At 39.0% G+C, this 22597-nt stretch overlaps 1 protein-coding gene across 8 annotated transcripts in view; it reads left to right on the plus strand.

The window, feature by feature from the left end:
* The first annotated feature begins 1266 nt into the window (after window positions 1–1266).
* Window positions 1267–22597, plus strand: part of TRPM3 (transient receptor potential cation channel, subfamily M, member 3) — a 466950-nt gene continuing 445619 nt past the window's right edge. For 5 of the 8 annotated variants that reach the window (XR_001145147.1, XM_004677577.2, XM_012721333.1 and 2 more), the window contains exon 1: window positions 1492–1676. Coding sequence is in view for 7 of the 8 variants with exons in the window: in XM_004677577.2 (XP_004677634.1) it covers window positions 1500–1676 (177 nt within the window). In the remaining variant the exon portion in view is untranslated. Of the gene's footprint in view, window positions 1677–22597 lie in introns of all 8 variants that reach the window. The other 3 variants (XM_004677587.1, XM_004677602.1, XM_004677583.2) reach the window with 2 other exon arrangements.

The raw sequence follows: 22597 nt of genomic DNA on the forward strand, positions 1-22597 counted from the left end.
ATGACCCAACTCTGTCTGGGATCTATTGAAGTGATCATGTTTAATAGAAGGTAATCAAATGTATGAATGTGATTATTCAAGGCAAGTCAAGGAACGAGATTGCCTTGAACCTGTGACTCAAGACCGTTGTGGGGGAGAGCGTGTTGCCAATGCAGCGCTTCAGGTGTTATGGTGCGCCAGGGGGATGCAGGTTGTCCTAAATTCAGAATTACAGCAGGGTTACAGGGCACCACATCTGCTTCTCACCTGCTCAGTTCTGCTTCAGAATGCCATTGTCAGGGAACTGGGGCTTATCCTTCTCTTTGCATTCATTAGAAATAGAACATCAGTAATAGTCAGAGGAAGGGACGTAATGAGGAAAAGAAGTAAAATGGCCATGCTCCAGGGATATGTGGATTTTCCTGGGTGGCAATGGATATGGGGGTGTTGGGACGGGATGTCTCCTCTCAGTTGCCACTGACTCCCTACTTTAAGTAAAACTATTCCATTTCAGTTTCAAATTGAAAAGCTCCCCTTTAGGGCTTCTGAGCAGAATGAGGATAAAGTCTGTACACAATAGTATAGCAATTCTCTCCTAGCCAGCCTTTGAAAATGATGGGGTAGTTAGCCTCAAATTAAAAAAAAAAAAATCTTTTGTAGAAAGCATCCCACTTGGTATCAGCACAGTAAGGGTTAAATTTTTTGTTACAAAGAGTATCAAGTGACCCTTCAAGAGGGGAGATAGCCCCCAATTTGGAAACTGCCATTTCTAAAAGATAAGCCATTAGTTTTCACAGCTCTCTATGAAGGAAATAACTTGCCTCTCTGTGTGTGAGTTTGATTCGCTCTCGCTGTCTACCTATCTATCATCTCTGTGCTGCATGTATCAGCCTGAATTGAAGACTGTCAATTCCAGTTAATAAAAACCCCAGAACATGACAGAGATCCTTTATAGTATAGATCCATTTTACAATCGCTCTCAATTTCTTATGTCACATAAATCAAAACGAAAGTGTTTATCTTATCCTTCAGGGGCACCCTTTTCCCAATGTGTCCTGGCCCCTCCCCCGTGCCAGTTTCCAGCCCCTCAAAGATGCTTTGTGCAAGAAAGTGCAAGTTCCCTGTCTGGCTTTATTGAGGTTCCCTTTTGCTCTCCTCCTGGCTCTTCCCCAAAGCAGGCAAGCAGAGCAAATGGCCCGGGTTCTCCCCCAATGCCTGACCTGCGTTTGCTGGGAGGAGAGCGGGAGTGGGAGCGCGCTTTTGGAGCAGGCTGCTCTGACTCCAGCCCAGGCTGCTTCCTGCAGGCTGTCCCTCTCCTTCAAAACCTTGCATCCCCTCCCCGAAGCTGCAGGCAGTGCCTCCATTCAGCCACATTTGGTATGCATGAGCTCTGCTGCGGGAGAGGGGAGGTGGCTTTCTTAAGAAGGTTCAGTGGCTCAGGCAACGCCTCTTGACTGGTCTCCCAAGTTCCAGGAAGCCTCTGCCCTAATGGAATTCGCAGGTGTGGAAATGGCCATGGGATGCCAGGGCCGTTGGGGACTATTTATTTTCTAGGCATTGCTCAGGTTTACGGTTTCTGGTTTTCCTGGTGGAATTTGGAGAGGGTCATGAATCAAACGGATGCGCCTCGACCCCTAAACTGGACCATCCGGAAGCTGTGCCACGCAGCCTTTCTCCCATCTGTCAGACTTCTTAAGGTACCGTAACTTGAGTGACTCTGATTATGCTTTTCAGGTCTAAATATACAACTTTGCACTTTGGCTGGGACATACCTTTTAGGGCACTGGAATGCAGGTGTGGCTCTGTTGCCTGTGGCTGGAAAGGGTTCTCAGAGCCCCTGACCCCATGGTGTCAGGGAAGAGAGGATAGTCCAAGACAGGTTGGAAAATGAAGCGATGGATGGTCTCAGAGAAAGGGCTGCCTGAGTGCTACCCTCCCCCAACATCCCTAAAATAGATTTAATTAACTTCTTTGCTGGGTGGGAAAAGAAGTGGGAGGGAAATCTCTTACTCCCCTGTGTTTGGCTTCTGGGGTTTCTGTCCCTCCCTGGGGAAGCCCTTCGACCCACTTTCCCCTTAAATGGAATCTGAGAGAACAAAGGATTCTCCTCATTATTTTGAGAGCCTGGTGTCTTTAGGGGGTTCCTCAGGTGAAGACAAAGAATGAAACTTACCAGCTTGTGACTTTTGGTGTCCTTGTTTTTAAAAATAAGGCATGATAATTTTAGTTCCTCAGTGAAGTCGGTAGTGGGAAAGTATTGTTGAATATAGATCGAATGTGTGTCTCTCTCAGGCTCTCTCTCTAGCTCTGAGTTACACAAAAGAATTGTACTACACCTGAGCTAGAGTTGCTACCTTGCGTCTGCAGCTTTTCTTTCTAGAAACAAATGCACTGAAGATAGTGAAAAAGTCCCCACAACTCCATATTATTTCCTCTTCAGCATTTGCCTTGGAGGGGAGGAAATACCAACACACTGAAAAGGTGGAGACAAGTGTTTTTCTCCAGAAAAGAGAATGTGGGAGCACTTATTTGGAAAAGTGCGTATTTCTGGATGTCCCACATTCATTGGGAGTTAAAAGGGCAAGGCAAATTTATTAATCTCCTTTCCATATAGAATATGAATTTTTATTTAATTATCACTGGACATTGAGTCCAGTCAGTCCCAACAGTTCTGCATAAATTACACTAGTATTACTGTGTGTGTGTGTGTGTGTGTGTGTGCATCAGAGACAGGTAGATACTGCAATCAACTATTCTGGTTGGGTTCAGTGTGATGTAGACAATTAGTTCCATGTAGCTAAGTGACTCACAATGGAGTATTGCCCATTGTCCTGGTTTTCCTTATTTTACTAAATACAAACTGATCTTGTCCTCCACAAAGGTGGCCTTCCAAGGCAGCCCCTTCATCGTCATATTGTTGGCATAGCAGTGTTCTGCTTCCTTAAAAGATTATTTAGAAGCACATGCAGGCTTGGGCTTGGGGAAGCAGGAGATCTAAGTGCTTTTGCTGTCTTGGAACAACATGTGTGATAGCGCATGCAAAAGAATGAGGGCAGGGAACTAGCAAATGTATGTATATTTTCCACAGAATCACTAAGAATTCAAGGCTCCGGGGCAAGGTATATGCTGGCAAATCACACTATGACTGAGAAGACTGATTCAGGCCATCCCATGTGCAATGAGAGAAACATTTTCAGATAAAGTCATTCATTGGCTTTACTCCAAAATAATGCATCTTAACTTACATAATGGTCTTCTTAACAGGTGTATGTCTAGCACCCTAATACATTATTCATCAATATTCTTTTTTTAATGGGAAATGTTACTCATCATCTGTTGGTCAGAAAAACCAGCAGAGAGTATCTACTGGAGGTTGATTACTTATTTTTGGAAGAGCTGTCATGTTTGTTTACTGGAAGTACTGTCCATGATCTCTACCAGCAGACATTAATGCTACACTTATATTTTCACTGGCACAGAGCTCAAATCCTACCAACGTAGTGCTTTATAACAGTTCATCCAGTATAGTGCATTAGGAAATACCCTTCCAATTCCCTCAGTTTCCAGAAAGTAGGATGTGTTTCACTAAGAACTTTCTTTCCAAATGATAGCTGTTTTAAAAAACATCATAGATGTACTAGGAGATTTCATACATTATAGACTCTAGAAAGTGATACCAACTCCTTCCAGCAATACTTAACAATATATGACAATTGCTTTTATACACCAGAAAATGTATTATTGACATTCTAGATAATGAGTGCTGGGTAATTGTCTCCCTTCTGTATTGCTGCTGGCCTATATTTGCTTTACTAGTCTCTATGCATTCTTGCCCTGCTCCCATATATCATGTTAAATAAAATTCCTGAGTAATCATCTGCATCTCTTGGTTAATATTCTTCCTGGTTTAATCTATCAACTCAATATTTAACAACAGTTCTTACTGTTGGTTCCTTCCTTTTTTGCTTCTTCCTTTCTTTCCCTCAACATCTTCCATCTCCCACACACTGCTTCTATCATATTAATTTGATTGATGAGTTCTCTGGGCAACCAGGTGTCTGTTGAAACCCTAAACTAGCCAACCCAATTCTCTTGTTCAACAGGTATTTTTTCTTACTCTCCAGCACTTTTCTGATATGATATGCCCTTTCTAGATTCCTGACTTGTTAGTAAATGCAGCATAGGTCCTGATGGCATGATTCAATTTAGCTAAATGCGAATCACTGAAACTGGCCTCATGCCCATTTCTCTTCCAATGCTTTCCTTGAAAATGTGTCTCTTTGCTTACTTATTTCAATATCACACTAATGGTCACAATCCTGTTTACTGTATTTCCCATTTCTGAATAGAAATTGGATACTGACAAGTCAAAAAGGAAGTTCAGCTTCTGAAGCATGAATTAAGCCCAGTGAGTGTTGGCATGTACTTGTGACTCCTTCCGAAAAGTCTTATATACTACTTCACCCATTCAGAGCAAATTTTGAATACATCAACCCATTCAAATTTTGAATTTTAGATTGAATTTGGAAATGAATTTCTGTCCAGGAGCCAGATGATGATAATCAAAGGATAGAGGTTTTTTCAAATAGACCCATTTCAAGTGGGTCACTTTACAAATTATTTTTCTTGATTCTTATATATTGCAAGATTTCATCTTAATATTAATTGCAAAAATCATTTATTTCAGTGGTAGAATGTTCTTAACACATTTCATGTTCATTAGCAGGTCTTTCTCTGTCATTGTTTTATTTGGAAGAAATTATTTTGGTAGTTTCTGAATTTGAAGACTAATTTTAGAACAGAGAGCTTTATTTGTATTGAATCCTCTGTATTTTTAAATAAAAGAAAAGTTTCCTAAGAAGGGGTCTGTAGTGGGGGAAGGGAAGCTTTGTACTTTGAACAAAAGTTTAAGCCATTTTGTTAATGAAGACCAAACGGTGTCATTTCAGAATTTTCAGAATTTTATGCTGAGAAATGGTAAAATTTTGCTGTTTTGAACAATATTGGTAAGAGCTAAAAGAAATTGTATTATGGAAAGTAGCTCAAAACATTGGTTCTTAATTTTGTTGTGCTCCTAACCAACTGTGTGACTGTAGGTTACTTCTATACCCTCTCTGTAATTTGGTGTGCTTCTCTTTAAAATGAAGAGTTTTGGTCTTGACTTAAGTCTGACATTGTGAGTGCCTGCATTGAAGACTGCCATGTATATGGGATGGAAGAAAATAGTCCACTGTGGCTAAGAAACCTTAAACTGGTTTGTATATTATAATTAAAAAATGACAAGAGCAGTTCACAGAACTTTTGTCTTCAGAAGCCTTTGTCTTCAAAGCTAGGGCATTTTACCATAATCCTGAAAGTTTCTAAAATGGTGGAAGACAGTGCAATGGGAAGTTAAGATAGTAGATTAGAGACCAGGAGAGGAGGACCGGGGCTTAGGCAGTAGCAATGGTGGTAAAAGAAGCTGTCCAGTTGGATGGCTGCTTCACCAGGTTGGGGAAAGTTCTCACTACACACCTAAGACAAATACATATGATGACCATGTAAATTACATGAATATATATATACAATGAAATAAAAAGGGGGAAAAACAATGATCCTTAGGAAAGTTGGACAGAATGTTGAGGCACAGTAGGCAAACCTGGTCTAGAGAGCTCCAAGAAATCAGTGTATGAAGTAGAGGGTAAGTATTCTCAGTGGCTCTCCCCAAACTTTTGAAAAGGCTCAGGGCCACTGCCATAGGGTCTATGAACATCACCAATTGCCTCAACAAAATGCCTCTTCCCGGAGGCATCTATCAATAACACTGGTAATTTTGATTTATGCAAGACCTCTCTACACTCCCCTCACAATCAGGATTTTATCTGTCCTATTCTCTGACCTGTGCTTATCAGTTTCTTCCTAGACAAGTGGTTGCTTTTTATTGATAACCTAAGTCATTCATTTCACAATTGCCACCATCTTTTCATCTGTCAGGATCATTACAATGGCAATACGAGTAGCAATTTGTGATGTGTCTGGAAACAAGGGTCTTGAAAGGGGAAGACAGAGTTTCTCATTTTATGGTTCCTCTTTGGTATATTAGGAAAAGTATTTCAGTTACTGACAATACTAAGAATAAGACAAAAGAACATAAATCCATGGCACTGCTCGGATGAATCCTTTCGCTTGATGCAAAACTCTTTAAAGTAAATGATATGATATCAGTAATATCACTTCCAAGTTCTTAGATTGTAGTCTTGTAACTTATGCTCTATGTTCTCAAAACTATGCAGAACACACTTCTAGTTTCTTTGGAACCAGGTCAAAAAACACAGACTTCAGTTGTGCTTCTTTTCTCTCTCCTTTTTATTTTTTGTATAATTCAAAAAAGGTTGAATAGTGAATGGAGCAATACTAGTTAATTAACTCAGTGTTGTTTGGTCCAAGTACAAAAGTTTTCTACTCCTATAATCTGACATAATAGTAACCAGGGTTTATTGTACTCTCCTTGAAGCTTGAAGCATAACAACAGAAGAATTTGTGTCTCTCCTATCACTGATAGTTGCATTTCCAAACCCTGATTTCCCTTTGGTATTTGCACATTCTTGGAGAACAATTATGTTGAGATTGGTTTTTCAATGTCTGAACTGCAAAGTCTCCCTTTCACACCTAAAATGTTGAATCTCTGTGTAGATGTAGTAGTATCAACAAACCAAAGTGGCTGCCAAGACCATACTGTCCTGACCCACATGCTAGAAAGTGCGAGCTAAGTTTCTACCACAAGAGAGACCTGTCTGTGCCTGTGATGTCTGGACATGTTGGTGAGTGGTGGTAAGAGACATCAGGGACCTTGTTAGAGATCAAATCTGTTATGTGCCTTTAAGATGGGAAGCTTAAAGAATGCATTGCTGTTGGAAAAAAATCAGTTTATCATTAAGCAAAATTTAAAGACCAGTAGGAAAGAAACAGTCCTCTTTCCATCCCAACATGCCAGATACCAAGAAAGAAAGACAGAAAGGAAGGAAGGAAGGGGAAGGGAAGGGGAGCCCCGGGGAGGGAAAAACTGTCTGGTATGCTCTAAAAGGTGGTTTCAGTGGACTCAGGTGTGACTTGCCTTTTTGTGAAATATTCCTCAGGCAGCTTAAAGGAAATCCTGATGCAACAAGAAACCTTCCTGTCTCTCTGGAGAGCTCTCTCTTCCATGTACTCTATTGTGGAGTAAAGAATGAAAATGTGTGGTTGCTGGAGAATGAGGGAAGGCAGGACATGGCTGGGATGTCCAGTCCAGTCCACCTGGTTCTGGGACAGGAGTCACAGAAATAAGGGGCCAGGGGCAAGGTCTGTCCCCGCTGAGAGGACTCTGCTTCCTTGTGGATGGCTTCCCGCTGGGCATTCCAACTCCCGCTCTCCAGCAGTGCTTTTCCACCACCCCTCTCTGGCTGTCTGATGCTGTAACCTCAGCTGCTCTGGGCTCATCTTCAGACAGCTAGATCATATCCTTTCTCCCTTTCCATTATCTAACATGAAAAAAGAGTTTTAAAGACTAGCTGACAAAGTATTCAATAGATGCTTATTGAAAAACAAAAGAATGAACAAACACATGAAAGGTATGTGAAATCCTAACAGTGCTTAGAAATCCCTCAGAGAACTTGCAAGAAAAGCAGTCATTCAAACCCACCCCCAGGGGTGCTGATTCAGTAGGAAGGTGGTCGACCCAGAAATTTGCATTTTAACAGCTTTCCCAGCAAAGTGATGTCTGTGGCTCTTAGAAGAACCATACTTTGTAAAAAGCTGCCCCTGGACTAAGCTGAGCTGGAGGGAAACTCCATTCAATGGCCTCTCATGCTGGCATCTGGGTAGCACAGATTTGTGTTAGTCAACCGTGTGACTCAAAGGTTTCACAGGTTTTCAAAATAATTATGAAGGGTCATTTCCAGAGAAGTAAACTGAATGCAGCAGCCCTGGTTTGGCTTAAAGATGAGGTGACAACATAAACTGAGAGGACGTCCATCTATTTTTTGTTTATGTATAGGGTCATTTCTTGATTTTTTTTTCAATCATGTGACTCAATTTCTGATTTTTTATTTTGAATGTCAAAAGTGTATCCTTGGTCACAGTGATCAGCATCCTGTTAGGAGCCCTTTAACCTTCACCTGTTGATGACCCATGAAATTACAGGGGTCACTCAGATTCATGGCATTTAGGGTCTGGTGGTGTGTGATGGTGACCACGTGACCGATGGTCAGTTCATGTGAATGACAGGGCCCAAGCCGCTGTAACTGTGGGTGATTCCTCTAATGGTAAAGAGGCCCCCACTCCCACACTGCTCCTCCTCTAGCCTGCAAAACATAAAGAAAAATATTTTGTACAGAGAGGAGGAAAAAGAGATTATCCAGGGCTTTTATTTTCTAAGCAGTTTCAAAATTAAAATACATTTTATACTTGAAAATTTTTAATGATGTCTAGTATTAAATATTAAATATGGAAAATTGAACTGAATAAAATTTACTTGACTCATAAGATTATGGAAAAAGTACAGTGCTGTGACTGCTGCTGTGTGATGGAAGCAGGTGTAGCAAAATATCTAGGGGGGCATTTAATTTTTATAGTTAACATGCATTAAAATTTTTGCTCAGAAGCATACGGGAATTCTGCTCCAACCAGCAACTCTTCCCTCCTTCCATTTTTTGAGCCTCATGCACAGAAATTGCAGTTGAAGAATAATTTTGTCTCTTCCCTACTATGAGTGATACTTTGAGATTTAAGAGGTGGTAGATGGGTAGGTAGGCGGGCATACAGGTAGAAAGAAGGAAGTCTAGAGGGATGAATAGAGGGCAAGAAAACAAATGAAGAAAGAAAGGATTGTTTTGGGGTTTAAAAATCCATTAACATGACCTTTTATACATGGATCACCTTCCTTGGAGAGATACTTACCACAGTGAGTTCTTGTTGGCGTGTTTGTCAAAGTGTGTTCTAAGTCTGCTGGTGATAGAATCAGTTTTCCAGGATTACACCCAAATATACTAAGTTAAATTCCTAGGAGGACCTTGAGGATCCACATGTTAATAAGAAACTCAAATGAACATCATACACTATAACATTTGAGAATATCTCTTCTAATGAAGTGTGACTCCAGTAAACAGACTTCAGCTCATTAAAATTATGACTCTGGTATGACTACATCTCAGTACCTGATTTTTATTATTAGAAATCGAGCATGTATTAACTATGTCTACAAATTTCTTAGGTTCATAATGTACCCAGGTCTTAAAAATGCCCATGCTTTTCAGCCATCAAATAACTTTCATAATTGTATCATAAGGGATCGTGCAGAAAAGTTAGTGTCAGGAATATGTCATTGATAAGTAGTCTTCTAGATTAGAAGAAAACACTATATTAAAGCCCCTTCTTATTTTCTTCAAGACTATACTTACACAATTGAAGGTGGAAAACTTTTCCTTAGAAAAGCAATAAGTGTATCTTCTATGCTAACCATATGACCTTTGGAAAAGTAAGCAAGCACCTTAAGTTTTGAGTTCTTGACACTTTCTTCTCATTGTTACAATAGCTATTTACCGAGTTGCCCAACTGGACATTCGTCTTTTGGATTTCTTACTATAGCCCCTTCCAAAACGAGCCAATCAATTTGGGCCAGGTTTCCTCATAAATATGTCTGACTCACCCCCCTCTGGCTATTCCTGGTTCCCAAGACCAGTCTTTTTCTTGGGCTTCAAGTGCTACAACTCTTTCCAGTCTTGGTTTACTTTGAACAGGTTCTTCTCAGAGACACCAAAATGGTCTGTTTATTTATTTAAGTTTTATTTATTTATACATGCAAGAGCTAGGGTATAGGCCAGAGGTGTGGAGGGCAAGAGGATTCACCAGAGATGGAGTGGGGAGCAGAACATGCAGATGTACTGAAATACACTACTGAGGAAGCAGGCAAGACAGGAGAGGTCTGCTGGGCCATGTGAGTTAGCTCCCTGGTTGGGATGAAACTCATGCTGCAGTGGCTGCAGATTACTTCATAGTGCTGAGACTTAACCCCATGTGCCACCAGGGAGGCCAAGAATGGTCCATTTAAAATGCAAGTAAGACCAAGATAACTGCTGTTAGACATTCTTCATTTGGACCCTTCTGAATAATAATATTTAAGTTCCTTGCTAAGGAATATAAGACCCCAGCAATCTAGCCTCTACTTATTTAAGTTTGGTGTTTTGTTTATTCTTTCCTTAAACGATTGAGCTCCTTATAGCTTGGCTCTTTGTACATTCTATTTCCACCTCCTGGAAATTCTGAAGCATTCCTTCTATAACTCCTACCCATCTTTTAATAATGAACTAGGTTGTGTTGGGGGGGGGAAATGAGTCCCCAAAGCCAGTTTAGGCTCTCCTTTCCTGCATGTCTGAAAAAGTGTGCATTTCTCTTTGTTTTTTGAATGCTATAGTACTAATACTTCATTCTCAAGATCTTAAAGTTGAGAATCACATCCTAGACAACATGGCAAGTGTAAGCATTTAGCAGAAGGCCTCAGCTGCTTTGGATGCTAGGTGAATTGTGTATGTGAGAGGACTCACCAGAGACAGAATGGGGAGCGGAACAGGTGGATCTACTGAAATACAGTGCTGAGGGGAGCTGGGCAAGACAGGAGAAGTCAGCTGTGCCATGTGGGTTAGCCCTGTGCCTGGGGATCAAACCAGTGCAGTAGTGGCTGCTGATAGATTCTTAGTGTTGAGATTTAACCCCTTCACCACCAGGGAGGCCCATACATAGCCATGTTTTTCATACTGTACTCTGAAATCGTTCATTAGAAGAACCAAAATGGTATTACAAGTATTGGTATTTTATCGAAAGAAAATTTTGGGCTTGAGTTGATATACTTCTTATGTTCCCTAAGTTAGATTAATTAAGGCATTAAAGCAACAATTAATACTCAGTAAAAGTGATATAGATGAAATGTATACAAGGATGATGCTTAGGAAATATTTACTCAGAGAAAGTAAAACATTGAGATATCTCATCTATTGACTATAGTGGCAAAAAGACATTCCTTAATTTTGTTGCTATAGATTTCAATACTTTGTTTATTACATTTATTTTGTTATTAGCTGGGTTGTTCTGAATCAGAATACTAGTAAATAACATCTTAAAAATACTGTTAAGCAAAGGCACAAAATGATGTAAAAATAAACTATTATATTATTTTAAAAATGAAAAAAAAATACTGTTAAGCTTGCTGAGATCATTCTTGCTTTATCACTTAAATATGCATTTGGCAAATGTGTAGACATGACTATACAGATGTGAATATCCTATATTTTCAATTAAAGGTAAATGTGACTTTAGACTTTTTCAATTAGATTATTTTGCTTTATCAATTATCAAATGGAAGTCAAATAAAGTCTTAGTTTGTCAGATTAATAGGAAAAATAGAAGTAAAAATAGATTTTTGTGAAAGAAATCAGAATACTAGAAAATTATCTTAAGGTCAATGATAGATGTGGCTGGAAAGATGATAAATAATTATTTGTTGGTATGATTTCCTTGCTTATTTGTCTCTGCTAGAATAAAGAAATGAATATTTCAAAGAATAAGCTGTTACATAGTTATGAAAAAATATCTGCTTAATGGTTATAATCCATAACTTAATGATGGTTTTGAAATTTGGGATCTGGTTGTTTTATTGGTAGTTATTGAATGCTTTGGGAAAAATTAGTTGTTTTGAAACAGGATTCTCACCCGCAATTTTTTGCTGTTTGATCTGAATAAACCTTTGTTGTGAGAGATATCTGTCCTGAATAATATAGGATAGTTAGTTACATCTTTGACCTTTATTCCCTCTAGATGAAGACCATGTTCCCCACCTACCCCAAATATGATTATCTCAACTGTCATCAGATAAATGTCCATTGGGGGCAAAATCACTCCTTGTTGAGAACTGCTGCTTTAAACATTTCCCTCAAAGATGTATATTTTACAGTTGATTTTATTATAAACCAAATAAAGATTTCCTGGTGATGTGAAGAGGATGCTTTATCTTTAGAAATACTTTCTTCTTAATTTTACAGAACCCTGAAATTTGGGAAATTAACTGGTTGAGTTTTATTCACCACACATATAAAGACTAAGTAATTATTTCCTCTTATTATTGTCAATCATCTCCTGTAAGAAAATTGAATGTGGCCAATTTGTCTCAAAGTGTTTGACTGTTTTATATATTATTGCTTTGTGAATTAGAAGCAGAGTATATTTTCATTTGATTGATGTATCAAGTGAAATAATTCATTTTCACCATTTTTAAATTCTGTGGTAATTCTACTTAGAACCATTTAAAATAATACAAAGTAAAATTCATTTCAATGAATAAAAGAAAATATTTTACTTCATCAAGGTGATTTTGTTATATTAACACATGTGAGCCTTGAGATAACTCCTGTAATTTACACAAGGAGTTTATATTGTTTAAGGATGAATATAATTAAAGCTAATTTTTAACCATTTATTTTGGCATAATCAGTGGATAGGAAAAACTAAATTTTAGCCCTTGTTCTATAGTCGGAGTAACCATGAGTACATCATTTTTATTTCAATGCCTTAGGTTTCTCACCTGTGAAGCAGGTTGAGAAACAGGGTTGGTTAGGTCAGGAACTACAAAATTTTTCTGTAAAAGTCCTGGTTAGTAGATGGCTTTGTGGGTCATAAGTCTGTCCCAACTACTGAGGTCTGCTCTTGTAACTTCAGAAAGCAATATATAACACATAGTCAACAAATGTGACTGTGTTCCAATAAAACTTGGCTGTTAATGCTGAGCTATGATTTGAATAATTATATGTTAACATTTCATATGTTGAAATTCTTTTTTATATATAATAGTTTATTTTTATAGCATTTTGTGCCTTTTTCCATCTCAGTTGTAATCCCTGTGGGCTTCCCATCACCAAACCACTGTGTGCCATCACCACAGTCCAGTGCATTTTCCTCCCCCCACTGCTTTGGATCCCATCCCCACTCCACCCCCATATATGTTGAAATTCTTACTCCTTACCCTCACAAAATGATGGTTTTAGTGAATGGGACCTTTGGGAGGTTCCTAAGTTGTTGATGTGCAATCCTCAAAATGGAATGAGTACCAGCTAAAAAGAAGGTCCTGAGAGCTCCCTATATCCTTACAACCAGATAAGTCTCATTTAGGTCTGATCATGCTGCCACCCTGATCTTGAACTTCTAGCCCCCGGTATTGTAAGCAAAAAATTTCTGCTGTTCAAAACCTATGGATTGGTTCTCTCCTTGGTGGTACGGTAGGTTAAAGTGTAGCGCTATGTAGCTATCAGCAGCCACTGCAGCATGCTTCAATCCCCAGCCAGGGAGCTGACCCATGTGGCATGGCAGACCTCTCCTGACCCACCCACTGCTCCCCTCAGCAGTGTATTTCAGCCAGTCCACCTGTTCTGCTCCCCACTCTGTCTCTGTGCATACTCTTAGCCCCCACACCTCTGGCCTGTACCCCAGTTCTTGTGTGCTTAAATAAATCTTTTAACTATTCACACTATGGTATTTTGTTATAGCAGCCCAAATGCATTTAAAACTTACTGAAATTTGAATTCTCTAGATGGTATTAAGTCAGGACATACTATACTTGATTTTATTATTTTCAGCTCTTTGTAAAGGTAAGAACTATTCTTAGCTCACCGACTACACAGAAGACAGGTGGTACTTGAAATGATTGTTAAAATCCTTTCTACCTCTAACATTCTTAGATTAAGTGGGAATAACAGAAAAGCCATTGCATGCCTGTATTTATTTTAAGACCACTTTGATAACATGGAGGAACTATATAGTGATGCCATCTTGTGCTCACTGTGGGTCTGTTCATGGTGGGCTTGTAGATCATACTCCCTGATGAGTGGATAAATAAATACTTGTTCTCCCTTTCTTGACAAAATTAACCATCATATATATGTTTTATGTGGTGAAAAGTATTTAATCAGCAACTTTAAAATTGATATAAAACTTCTAACAGGCAACAGAGAGCTACCCTTTCTAGCAGAATAATATCTATTTGTGGCAGCTAGAGTTTGCTGTGGAATGAGTTTATTCATCATTCAAGTTTAGAGATAAAATATAAAGGAGATAAATGCATTGCAATGTGATATAAGCTTTTTCTTACTACAGTTCCCCCCTCCAACAGATTTAATTAGCAATTTAAACACTAAGAATCTGCCAATTTTTTAATTCCCATAAAGTTAGTGATATTTTAATAAGAAACTATCAAGAGTTCAACTGTAAGGATTTGTTACACAAAAACAGATTTCTTTTTCAAGTTTTTGTAAAAGATCTTTTTACATATGCATACAAGAACTGGGGTATAGGTCAGAGGTGCTGGGACTGAGAAGATTCACCAGAGACAGTGTGGGGAGCAGAACAGGCAGATCTACTGAAACACACTGCCGAGGAACAGCAGGTGGGACAGGAGAGTTCTGCTGTGCTACGTGGTTCATTTCCCTGGCAAGGGATGGAACTCGAGCTGCAGTTCCATCAGGGAATTAATGGGTGGGATATCTTACATCAAAAACATGTTCTAAAACAATGTGGCAAATGACTTATTAAAAAAAAAAAAGGAAAATCTATAGGGGATACCAAATAAAGCCTATGTGGAATACATAAGACTATGGTAAAACTGAATGTTGTTCTATGCTTAGCTTAATTTCCCAAGGAATAACAAGACATGTTTTCTCTCTAGAAATCAGAAGATGCCCCATTGCTTGCAGCCAGGATATCGCAGGAGAAATGGGCAGTGTAGGAGTTGCTGGGCATAGGTTAGAGCACATACTCAAATTTTTTTGCTCAGAATGGAGCAGATTTTTTATTTTTCACAGTTATCACATGCATAAATGTTTGAATACAAGCATAAAAACTTCATTTTTATTTTGATAACAATGGGTCACTAAATCATATTGAAAAGTAAATCTTAATTATTTATCACTTCTGTAAAAATAATTGGCACACCTGTCACAAGTGATTTAAGTAAAAGAGAAGAACCTACACATAATTTTATACCTTAGCGTTTTTGTTCCCTGCCAAAGCTCTTCTTTCATCTTTCATTTTCTTTCAGTTCTACAATTTCCAAATTGTACCTGTATTTAATTTTGCTTTAATATGCCCCAAACCCTAACTGATTGTTCTCTTAATCTAGGGATTATATAGTTTTAGTGTAAATATATTTCACATATTTTGGTAAACTTTAGCAAAACCAAGTAAGCATACTTGTATTAACTACATGTTCCTTCTACTGTTTCTAAAATCTGATTTAATGATCTGATTTAATGTCCAAGGTTCCCATTCTTTAATTAAAACAGTCTTCTTTCTGTACTGCAGTCACTTTTTCCATATGAACTAGCAATAGAAAATCAATTATACATCTTCTTTATTTTTGATAATACAAAATAATGGAAACTTATATTTGTTTAAAATTTATTTATTTAGGCCCTCCCTGGTGGTGCAGCGGGTTAGAGCACAGCACTGAGAATCTAAAGCCACTTTCGCATGAGTTCGATTCCCACCTGCCCCGGAGGAGACCACATGGCGTGGCAGACCTCTCCTGACCCGCCCGCTGCTCCCCTCAGCAGTGTACTTCGTTGATCTGCCTGTTCTGTTCCCCACTCTGTCTCTGGTGAAGCCTCTCACCGCCCCTGAGCCTCTGTCCTGTACCCCAGTTCTGTATGCACAAATAAAAAATAAATCTTAAAAAAAAATTTATATATGCAAAAGCTGGGGTGTAGGCTAGATGTGCAGGGGTTGATAGGATTCACCAGTGACATTGGGGAGCAGTGCAGGTGGGTTGACTGAAATATACTGCTCAGGGGAGCAACCAGCAAGACAGGAGAGGGCTGCTGAGCCATGTGGGTCCACTGGGATTGAACTTGTGCTGAAGCGGCTGCTGATAGCTTCATAGTGCTGAGAATTAACCCCTTGTACCATCAAGGAGGCCCAATAATGGGAACCTTTAAAATTTGTTTCACATAGATTGTTTTTGTTACCCTAAAATTATTCTTTTACATGTAGTTTGCTTAAAAATACTAGGAATTAACTCATGATAAAACATAAAAATTTTCTTAAAAGGTTAATCTGTAGAACACCAAACAATTAGAATGGAAGTATAACAGTCTAACACAAAGACCCAGACATATCTTTTATGGGACGCACCCTAGAAAATCTCATCTGGGCTTCTCATGGCCCATATACTCTATGCTTTTGTTTTTTAGTTTTTTTATTTTTTTTCATTTTTGCTTTGGTTTTTTAGTGTAGGACAACCTTCTCTGTCACTCTGTGTTTCACTTTACATTTGGTTATAGTGCCTAGATCTATGTGCTTTGTAGTTGTATTCCTTACATCTAACCAGTGATTCCCTCTTCCTCAGAAATCTTACTAACGTGGGTTTGGTCAGATAGCCACCCTTATCTACTTGAATATTGTCAGGGAAACTGAATCACCAGATATATAATGGCCATTTAGACCTGTTCTAGCAGGTGATGTGGGTGGAAGCAGATTCTCTTACTAAGGATGGAAGCACAATGCTTCACTAATTCAATTAGCAGGAATCCCTAAACACAAAACAGCTTAATGATTTTGGAATCTACAAAAACCCAAATAAGACCCAAATCCAAAACTAACATTTTGCTCTGCAAATGAAGATGTTAGTGTCTGACCAAGGGGCACCCAGGGGCTCCAAAATGTTAAGGAATATATGCCCTAAAAGGGAGGGGGGAAGACTGGCCATCCATGTTCACAAAAACTAAGGACACCAACATTTAGTGTGAAAGCTGTTTCATAGAATTGGTGTCCATGGAGAAAGAAAGACAAAGAAAGGATTTCACATAACAGCAGATTCTGAAAGTTACCTATGCCCAAACAAGGTTAACCTGAAGAGGGGCAGCTGACACAGAAAAGCTTGCCACATGTCTAAGGCACCTTCTGACAGGAAACCATAAGAAAGGGGATGGGCACATTCCAGGGGACTGGGAAGAAAGAGATTCAAAATTCAAAATACTCAACATACTCCACTGTGAGGGCAAGGCAGTAGCTGCCATTGTTTTAACAAGGACCAGAAGTAGCCTCCACAAGTGTCTCTCATCCAGGTGTCTCTTCCATACATCTCTTTGTGTCTCTCCTCCATGTTTTGCCTCTTCCCTTTGTTCTGTGTCTCTTTATAGGTCCACCTTGCCTCTTTCCAGCTGACCCCTTGCAGGAAGTCTGGCTCGTGGCCTACAAGGACTTGTAGTCCAAGGAGACTGCTTGCAAGTGGGGGCAGGGTCAATGGCACCCTTTCCTTGTGCCTCCCCTTGTCATGGATGTGTAGCTGTAGTAAAGGCATGGAAGCTGCCTACAACTTTTGATAATATATATGACAGCAAGACATGGACTGCAACTACAAAACTTGATTTTAGATGTGGTACAAAGATAAATTTTCTGGTTGAGGTATTTCGAGAACCTGGGAAAATTGTAGGCTCTCTTCCTTTGGAAAAACACATTGAAATCATAAAGAAATACTTTCAGAGAACCATTACAAGAAGCATAATGGGTTTCTTTGTCTCCCCTTAAGGTTTCATGCCCCCTCAAGTTCTCCCATTGTGGGTGGTCTCACCACTGCTGAAAAATCCTATGGCACTCTTGGTGGGGTTGTTCTCTTGTGCTGGCTGAATGAACTTGCTCCAACCCCAATTGATATTTCTGAGAAAGAAGCCAAATAATCCATTGTTACCTTGACAGTGAACTGAAATGAGAAAAGTTTCGCAATTTTTTAAAAATAACCATGCTTTAAAAACTTAAGTAAAAAAAACTGAATGCTTTTTTCAACATTCTTTTGAAGGGGAAGAGTTGATATACACATAATACTGTCAAATCTAGCCTTTTGTTTTTAACTATATAACATTCATAAATCAAAATAGGAATATAAAATGAGATTTCCTCCCATTATTTCATTCTTTATACACTTACTGATTCTCTAGACATCTATGGTGTCAGAAACTGTGCAGGAATATTGGACATTCAAAGATGAAAAGTACTAGGCCCTTGATCAAAAGAAGCTAATAATGAGGTTAAACAGGCGAGTTGAAAATGACACTATGGCTTAATAAATGTTTTCATGATGGGTGAGCATAGGTAAGGGACACCAAATAGAGTCTGAGCAAGCAGGCAAGATTCCATAGAAGGGAGATTCCTATAAGGTGACTTCTGGAGTATTGAAGGTGATACCTATAGAAAGCTAGGATAGAATGAATATTACAGATGAAGAGTGGTATGCATAAAGGCAAGGAGGCGCCCTAGAGGATATGGATCACAGAAGGAACCCCGATAAGGGAAGCTCGAACTAGAGATTGTGAAGGGAATGTCATGGTGGGAAGTGGGCTGAAGCTAAGGGACCGTTTGTGGTGGTGGGTGTGGGGTATATTTATATTGCTCTGCTGTACAGCTCGTACTCACTTAACAGCCTGCCCAGTTTGGGCTGCTCAAGTTGAAGTGCAATGCTGCCACCTCCTCACCCTCTGCCTCAAAGAAGCCTGTAGATAGACAGCATCACTGTCCCCAGCTGCGCAAATGCAGAGGCGAACCCAGATTCATTAGTCATTAAATGTAGGAATTGTTTAGCAGCAGCAGGATGCACTATTAAGAGGGTTTCACTGTAGGAGGGACTTTCACTTTTCCTTTCTTTTTTTTTTTTTTGTGGTGTGCTCCTGGCAAACTCATTTTTCATATCCAAACGTTTCAAACCTCCTCATCATGCAGAAATGTTTTGTCCTGTTTTATACATTTTCAAATGTCTTCAACTGAGTGATAATGGCTTCCTGACAATTATAGTAAATAAAAGTTAAATTACAGACTGCCTCTCTTTTATTCTAAACAATTATAAAATATTAGGGGGAGGGACTGTTGAGAAGCGTTGCAGGTGTCACTAGAAGCATATCACTGAGCAGGAGTAGGTGTGTGTTCTGATATATCCTCACTCAAACCAGTGAACTCCAGTCATCAAGATTGTTTAAAACTGGGCCCTCCCTGGTGGTGCAGTGGGTTAAAACACAGCACTGAGAAGCAAAAGCCACTTCCTCATGAGCTCAATCCCCGCCTTCCCCAGGGGTGATCCCACATGGCAAGGCAGATCTCTCCTGACACGCCCGCTGCTCCCCTCAGCAGTGTACTTCGTCTATTTGCCTGTTCTGCTCTCTACTCTCTCTGGTGAGTCCTCTTACCTCCCCAGCACCTCTGACCTGTACCCCAGTCCTGTATGCATAAATAAATCTTTTAAAAAAAATTGTTTAAACCTAAACTGACTTCTCAAAATGACTTCCTTTCAGCATCTTTTGAAAGTTTCCTGAACAGTTAAATATCAAGGAAATTTTCTTAAATTGAGTTATAACTTATAAGCAGTGAGATTTTTGTGTTTTAACTGTAAGCACCCAAATCAAGATATACTTCAGTATCCTAGAAAGTTCCCTAATATCCTTTCCCTAATAAGACCACAATGACCATCAAGGCAACCACTATCAGTCTTTAACCACTTTTATTAGTTTTGTCTGATCTAGAACTTCATATAAGTGAAAACACACAGTTTGTATTCTTGCATCTGGTGTCTCCTACTCAACATAATACTTATAAGATTTATCCATTTTTTGGGTCTGTGGAATATCATATTGTACAAATGTAACAGATCTGGTTTATCCTTTTTCCCAAATAACGGGTTATTTCCTATTTTGTGTTTCTATGAGCAAAATGTTGCAAGTCTTCATATAAACATCATCATCCATTGTCTTGGTCCTATCGAGGAATGAGCTTGCTGGGGTTGTAGGCTAGGGATATGTTTGAACTTAGTAGAATCTGTCAAAGAGGTTTTCAAACTGTCCATGTCCTTTAATAGAACATGAGAGTTTCAGTTGCTCTATTGACATGGTCTTTCTTTTTTAACATTAGCCATCCTAATGGGTATGTAGATGTGTGTCATTATGCTATAATTTCATGTCCCTGATGATGTGTTATTATATTTCATATAAAAATATTCTTTAGGCCCTCCCTGGTGGCGCAGCGGGTTAAAGCACGGCACTGAGAAGCTAAAGCCACTTCCACATGAGTTCGATCCCCGCCTGCCCCGGAGGTGACCACATGGCGTGGTAGACCTCTCCTGACCTGCCCGCTGCTCCCCTCAGCAGTGTACTTTGTAGATCTGCCTGTTCTGCTCCCCATTCTGTCTCTGGTGAAGCCTCTCACTGACCCTGAGCCTCTGGCCTGTACCCCAGTTCTGTATGTACAAATAAATCTTTAAAGAAAAATATTCTTTAAAAAACAGTAACAATAGTAAGAGATATATAGGTAAAATTGAGGAGAGGAGGAAAATGAATATTCATTGAGATGTGGCTAGAAACCAAGGATTTATATATTTTCCTTAATCTTTAATAAGTATTATTATCTCTAGTTTTCAGGTGAGGAATTTGTGATTGAGACAGAATAAAATAGAAATAGCAATATTAGTAATTCTCTAGGTGGGAAAAATAAGTGAGTTAACACATTAAATTTGGAGACTAGTGACTTGTACATGGGTGTAGCACTCAGTATATATTTTTTTCTTTTTTGTTCTTTTGAAGCATAATGCTATAAGTTGTAAATAAGAATGACCTTGTTTGTGAATTTTAAAGAAAACTAGGATGTGGGAGACTGAAGTTGCCCAATTGAACTTAACATTGAGAAGTTTTATGAAGTGTTGGCTTGTACCCGGAGATCTATTCCCATATGAACAGTGGTGGTCACCCATGAAGAGTTGTGAATGGGTCTGACTTCTTAGCAATGGTTATTCCATGGAGCTTGGTTTTGTCAAGGAGCATCAACATTTCAGAAAGTGAGCATAACCTGTCATTGATTGAATGATGAATTCACTGCTTCCACTGATTTTTCAGATGCATCCTATGCATGAGATGCCATGTCAGAAATGCAAACTTGGATAGTAATTATGTTAAATCTTCATGAAATTGAAGGGCAGAAAAGCCTGTTTTTCAGAGAGTATGCAGCTCCCCATCCTCACTCTGCCAAGTTCATACACAGTTATTGACATCACTTAAAATATTTGATTGTGCTGAGACATAGCCCCTGCACCCCAACAGGGCCCTACTTAAAACCTTCTTAAAATATTTGCAGACTTACTGACTGCCAGGTTTCTACAGTGAGCAATATCTTTGTGTGTGTGTGTGTGTGTGTGTGTGTAGCAGTTTTTTGTTTTTTGTTTTTTTAAGGTCCCCTGTTGGGTAAATATTAAAGGCCACAGTAATATAAATCATTGTGATATAATATTTTTCTCAACCATGACCTATGAAATCTAAGATCTTGTTGGAAGGCATTCTCAAATACACATCTTTTGACCTCAGCAGGCTGACAGACTAGTTTTCATTTGATAAGAATATACTCACCACTTTGTTCTACGGTTTTTATTTCACTTGTTTTGTCTTTTTACTATTCCTCTCATCTTTCATTTTTATCAAATTGAAAACTTAATAGGGATGTTTAATTACTCTCAGCATCAAAGGCAAAAAATTATACAAGTAAAAAAACTCAAATGTTATAATTGAGCATATGATTTACTAGGGGAAGGTATATTGAATGATAAAAGCTGTTTTCCTCTTTTTTAATATCATCTCATATCAAAGAGTGTTTGAGGTATTAGCTTACTTAAAACTTAAAAGCAGACCCCTCCCTGGTGATGCAATGGGTTAAAGCATAGCACTATTAAACTACCCACAGTATATGTTCTATTACTGGCCAGAGAGCTGACCCACGTGGTACAGCAGACCTCTCTTGACCTATCTACTGCTCCCCTCAGCAGTGTATTTCAGTCAGTCTACCTGTTCTGCCCCCTACTATGTCTCTGGTGAACCCTCTTATCCCCCCACCCTGCACCCCTGACCTGTTTCCCAATTCTTGTATGCATAAATAAATCTTTAAAAAAGAAAACAAAAACAACTTTTTTGACTAGTTCAAAAAGTATTTTTTAACTCTACCTCAGAATCCTATTAAAACACAGATACCAGGAGGGACACATAAACACTGACTTGTCAGAAAGAGACAGAGGCTATGTGCTGAACTCGGACCTAGATCTCAATTTCAGTTAGTAAACATACTTGAGCTTCCCTATGTTCCAGGTTCCCTATTGAGCATTAGCAATACAAAGGTGAAAATGACAATCTGTGCATTCTAGGATCTGACCAACTAGTAGGTGAAATTCACATGAATGATTAACCATAAAGCTTTCTAATTTAAAAACAAGAGAAAAATAACCCAGATATTAGGAGAATAGTATGTGAAATGCCGAATTTTGCTTGAGTTATATTTGACTTGTACCCAGCTTTAAATATGATTTGAGTTTTAACAGGTAAAGAAGTTGGAGAAGGACATCTCAGGTGATACAACTGTGCACATGAACAGCACATCATGTTAGGTGATTGGGACCTGACCCGTGCGGCTGAGTAAAGTAGACTGGAGGGAAAGGTAGGCAGTGTGGCAGGAGGAGGACAAGAAATGAGAAGGGCTGCAACAGCAATGTGTAGTGATGTAGATTTTACAAATCTCAAGTTTCTAAATGGTTTTTGGGGGAAGTGTTTTCAAG

The sequence above is a fragment of the Condylura cristata genome, unplaced genomic scaffold, assembly GCF_000260355.1.
Source record: "Condylura cristata isolate star-nosed mole 26May11 unplaced genomic scaffold, ConCri1.0 scaffold00006, whole genome shotgun sequence".
NCBI lineage: Eukaryota > Metazoa > Chordata > Mammalia > Eulipotyphla > Talpidae > Condylura > Condylura cristata.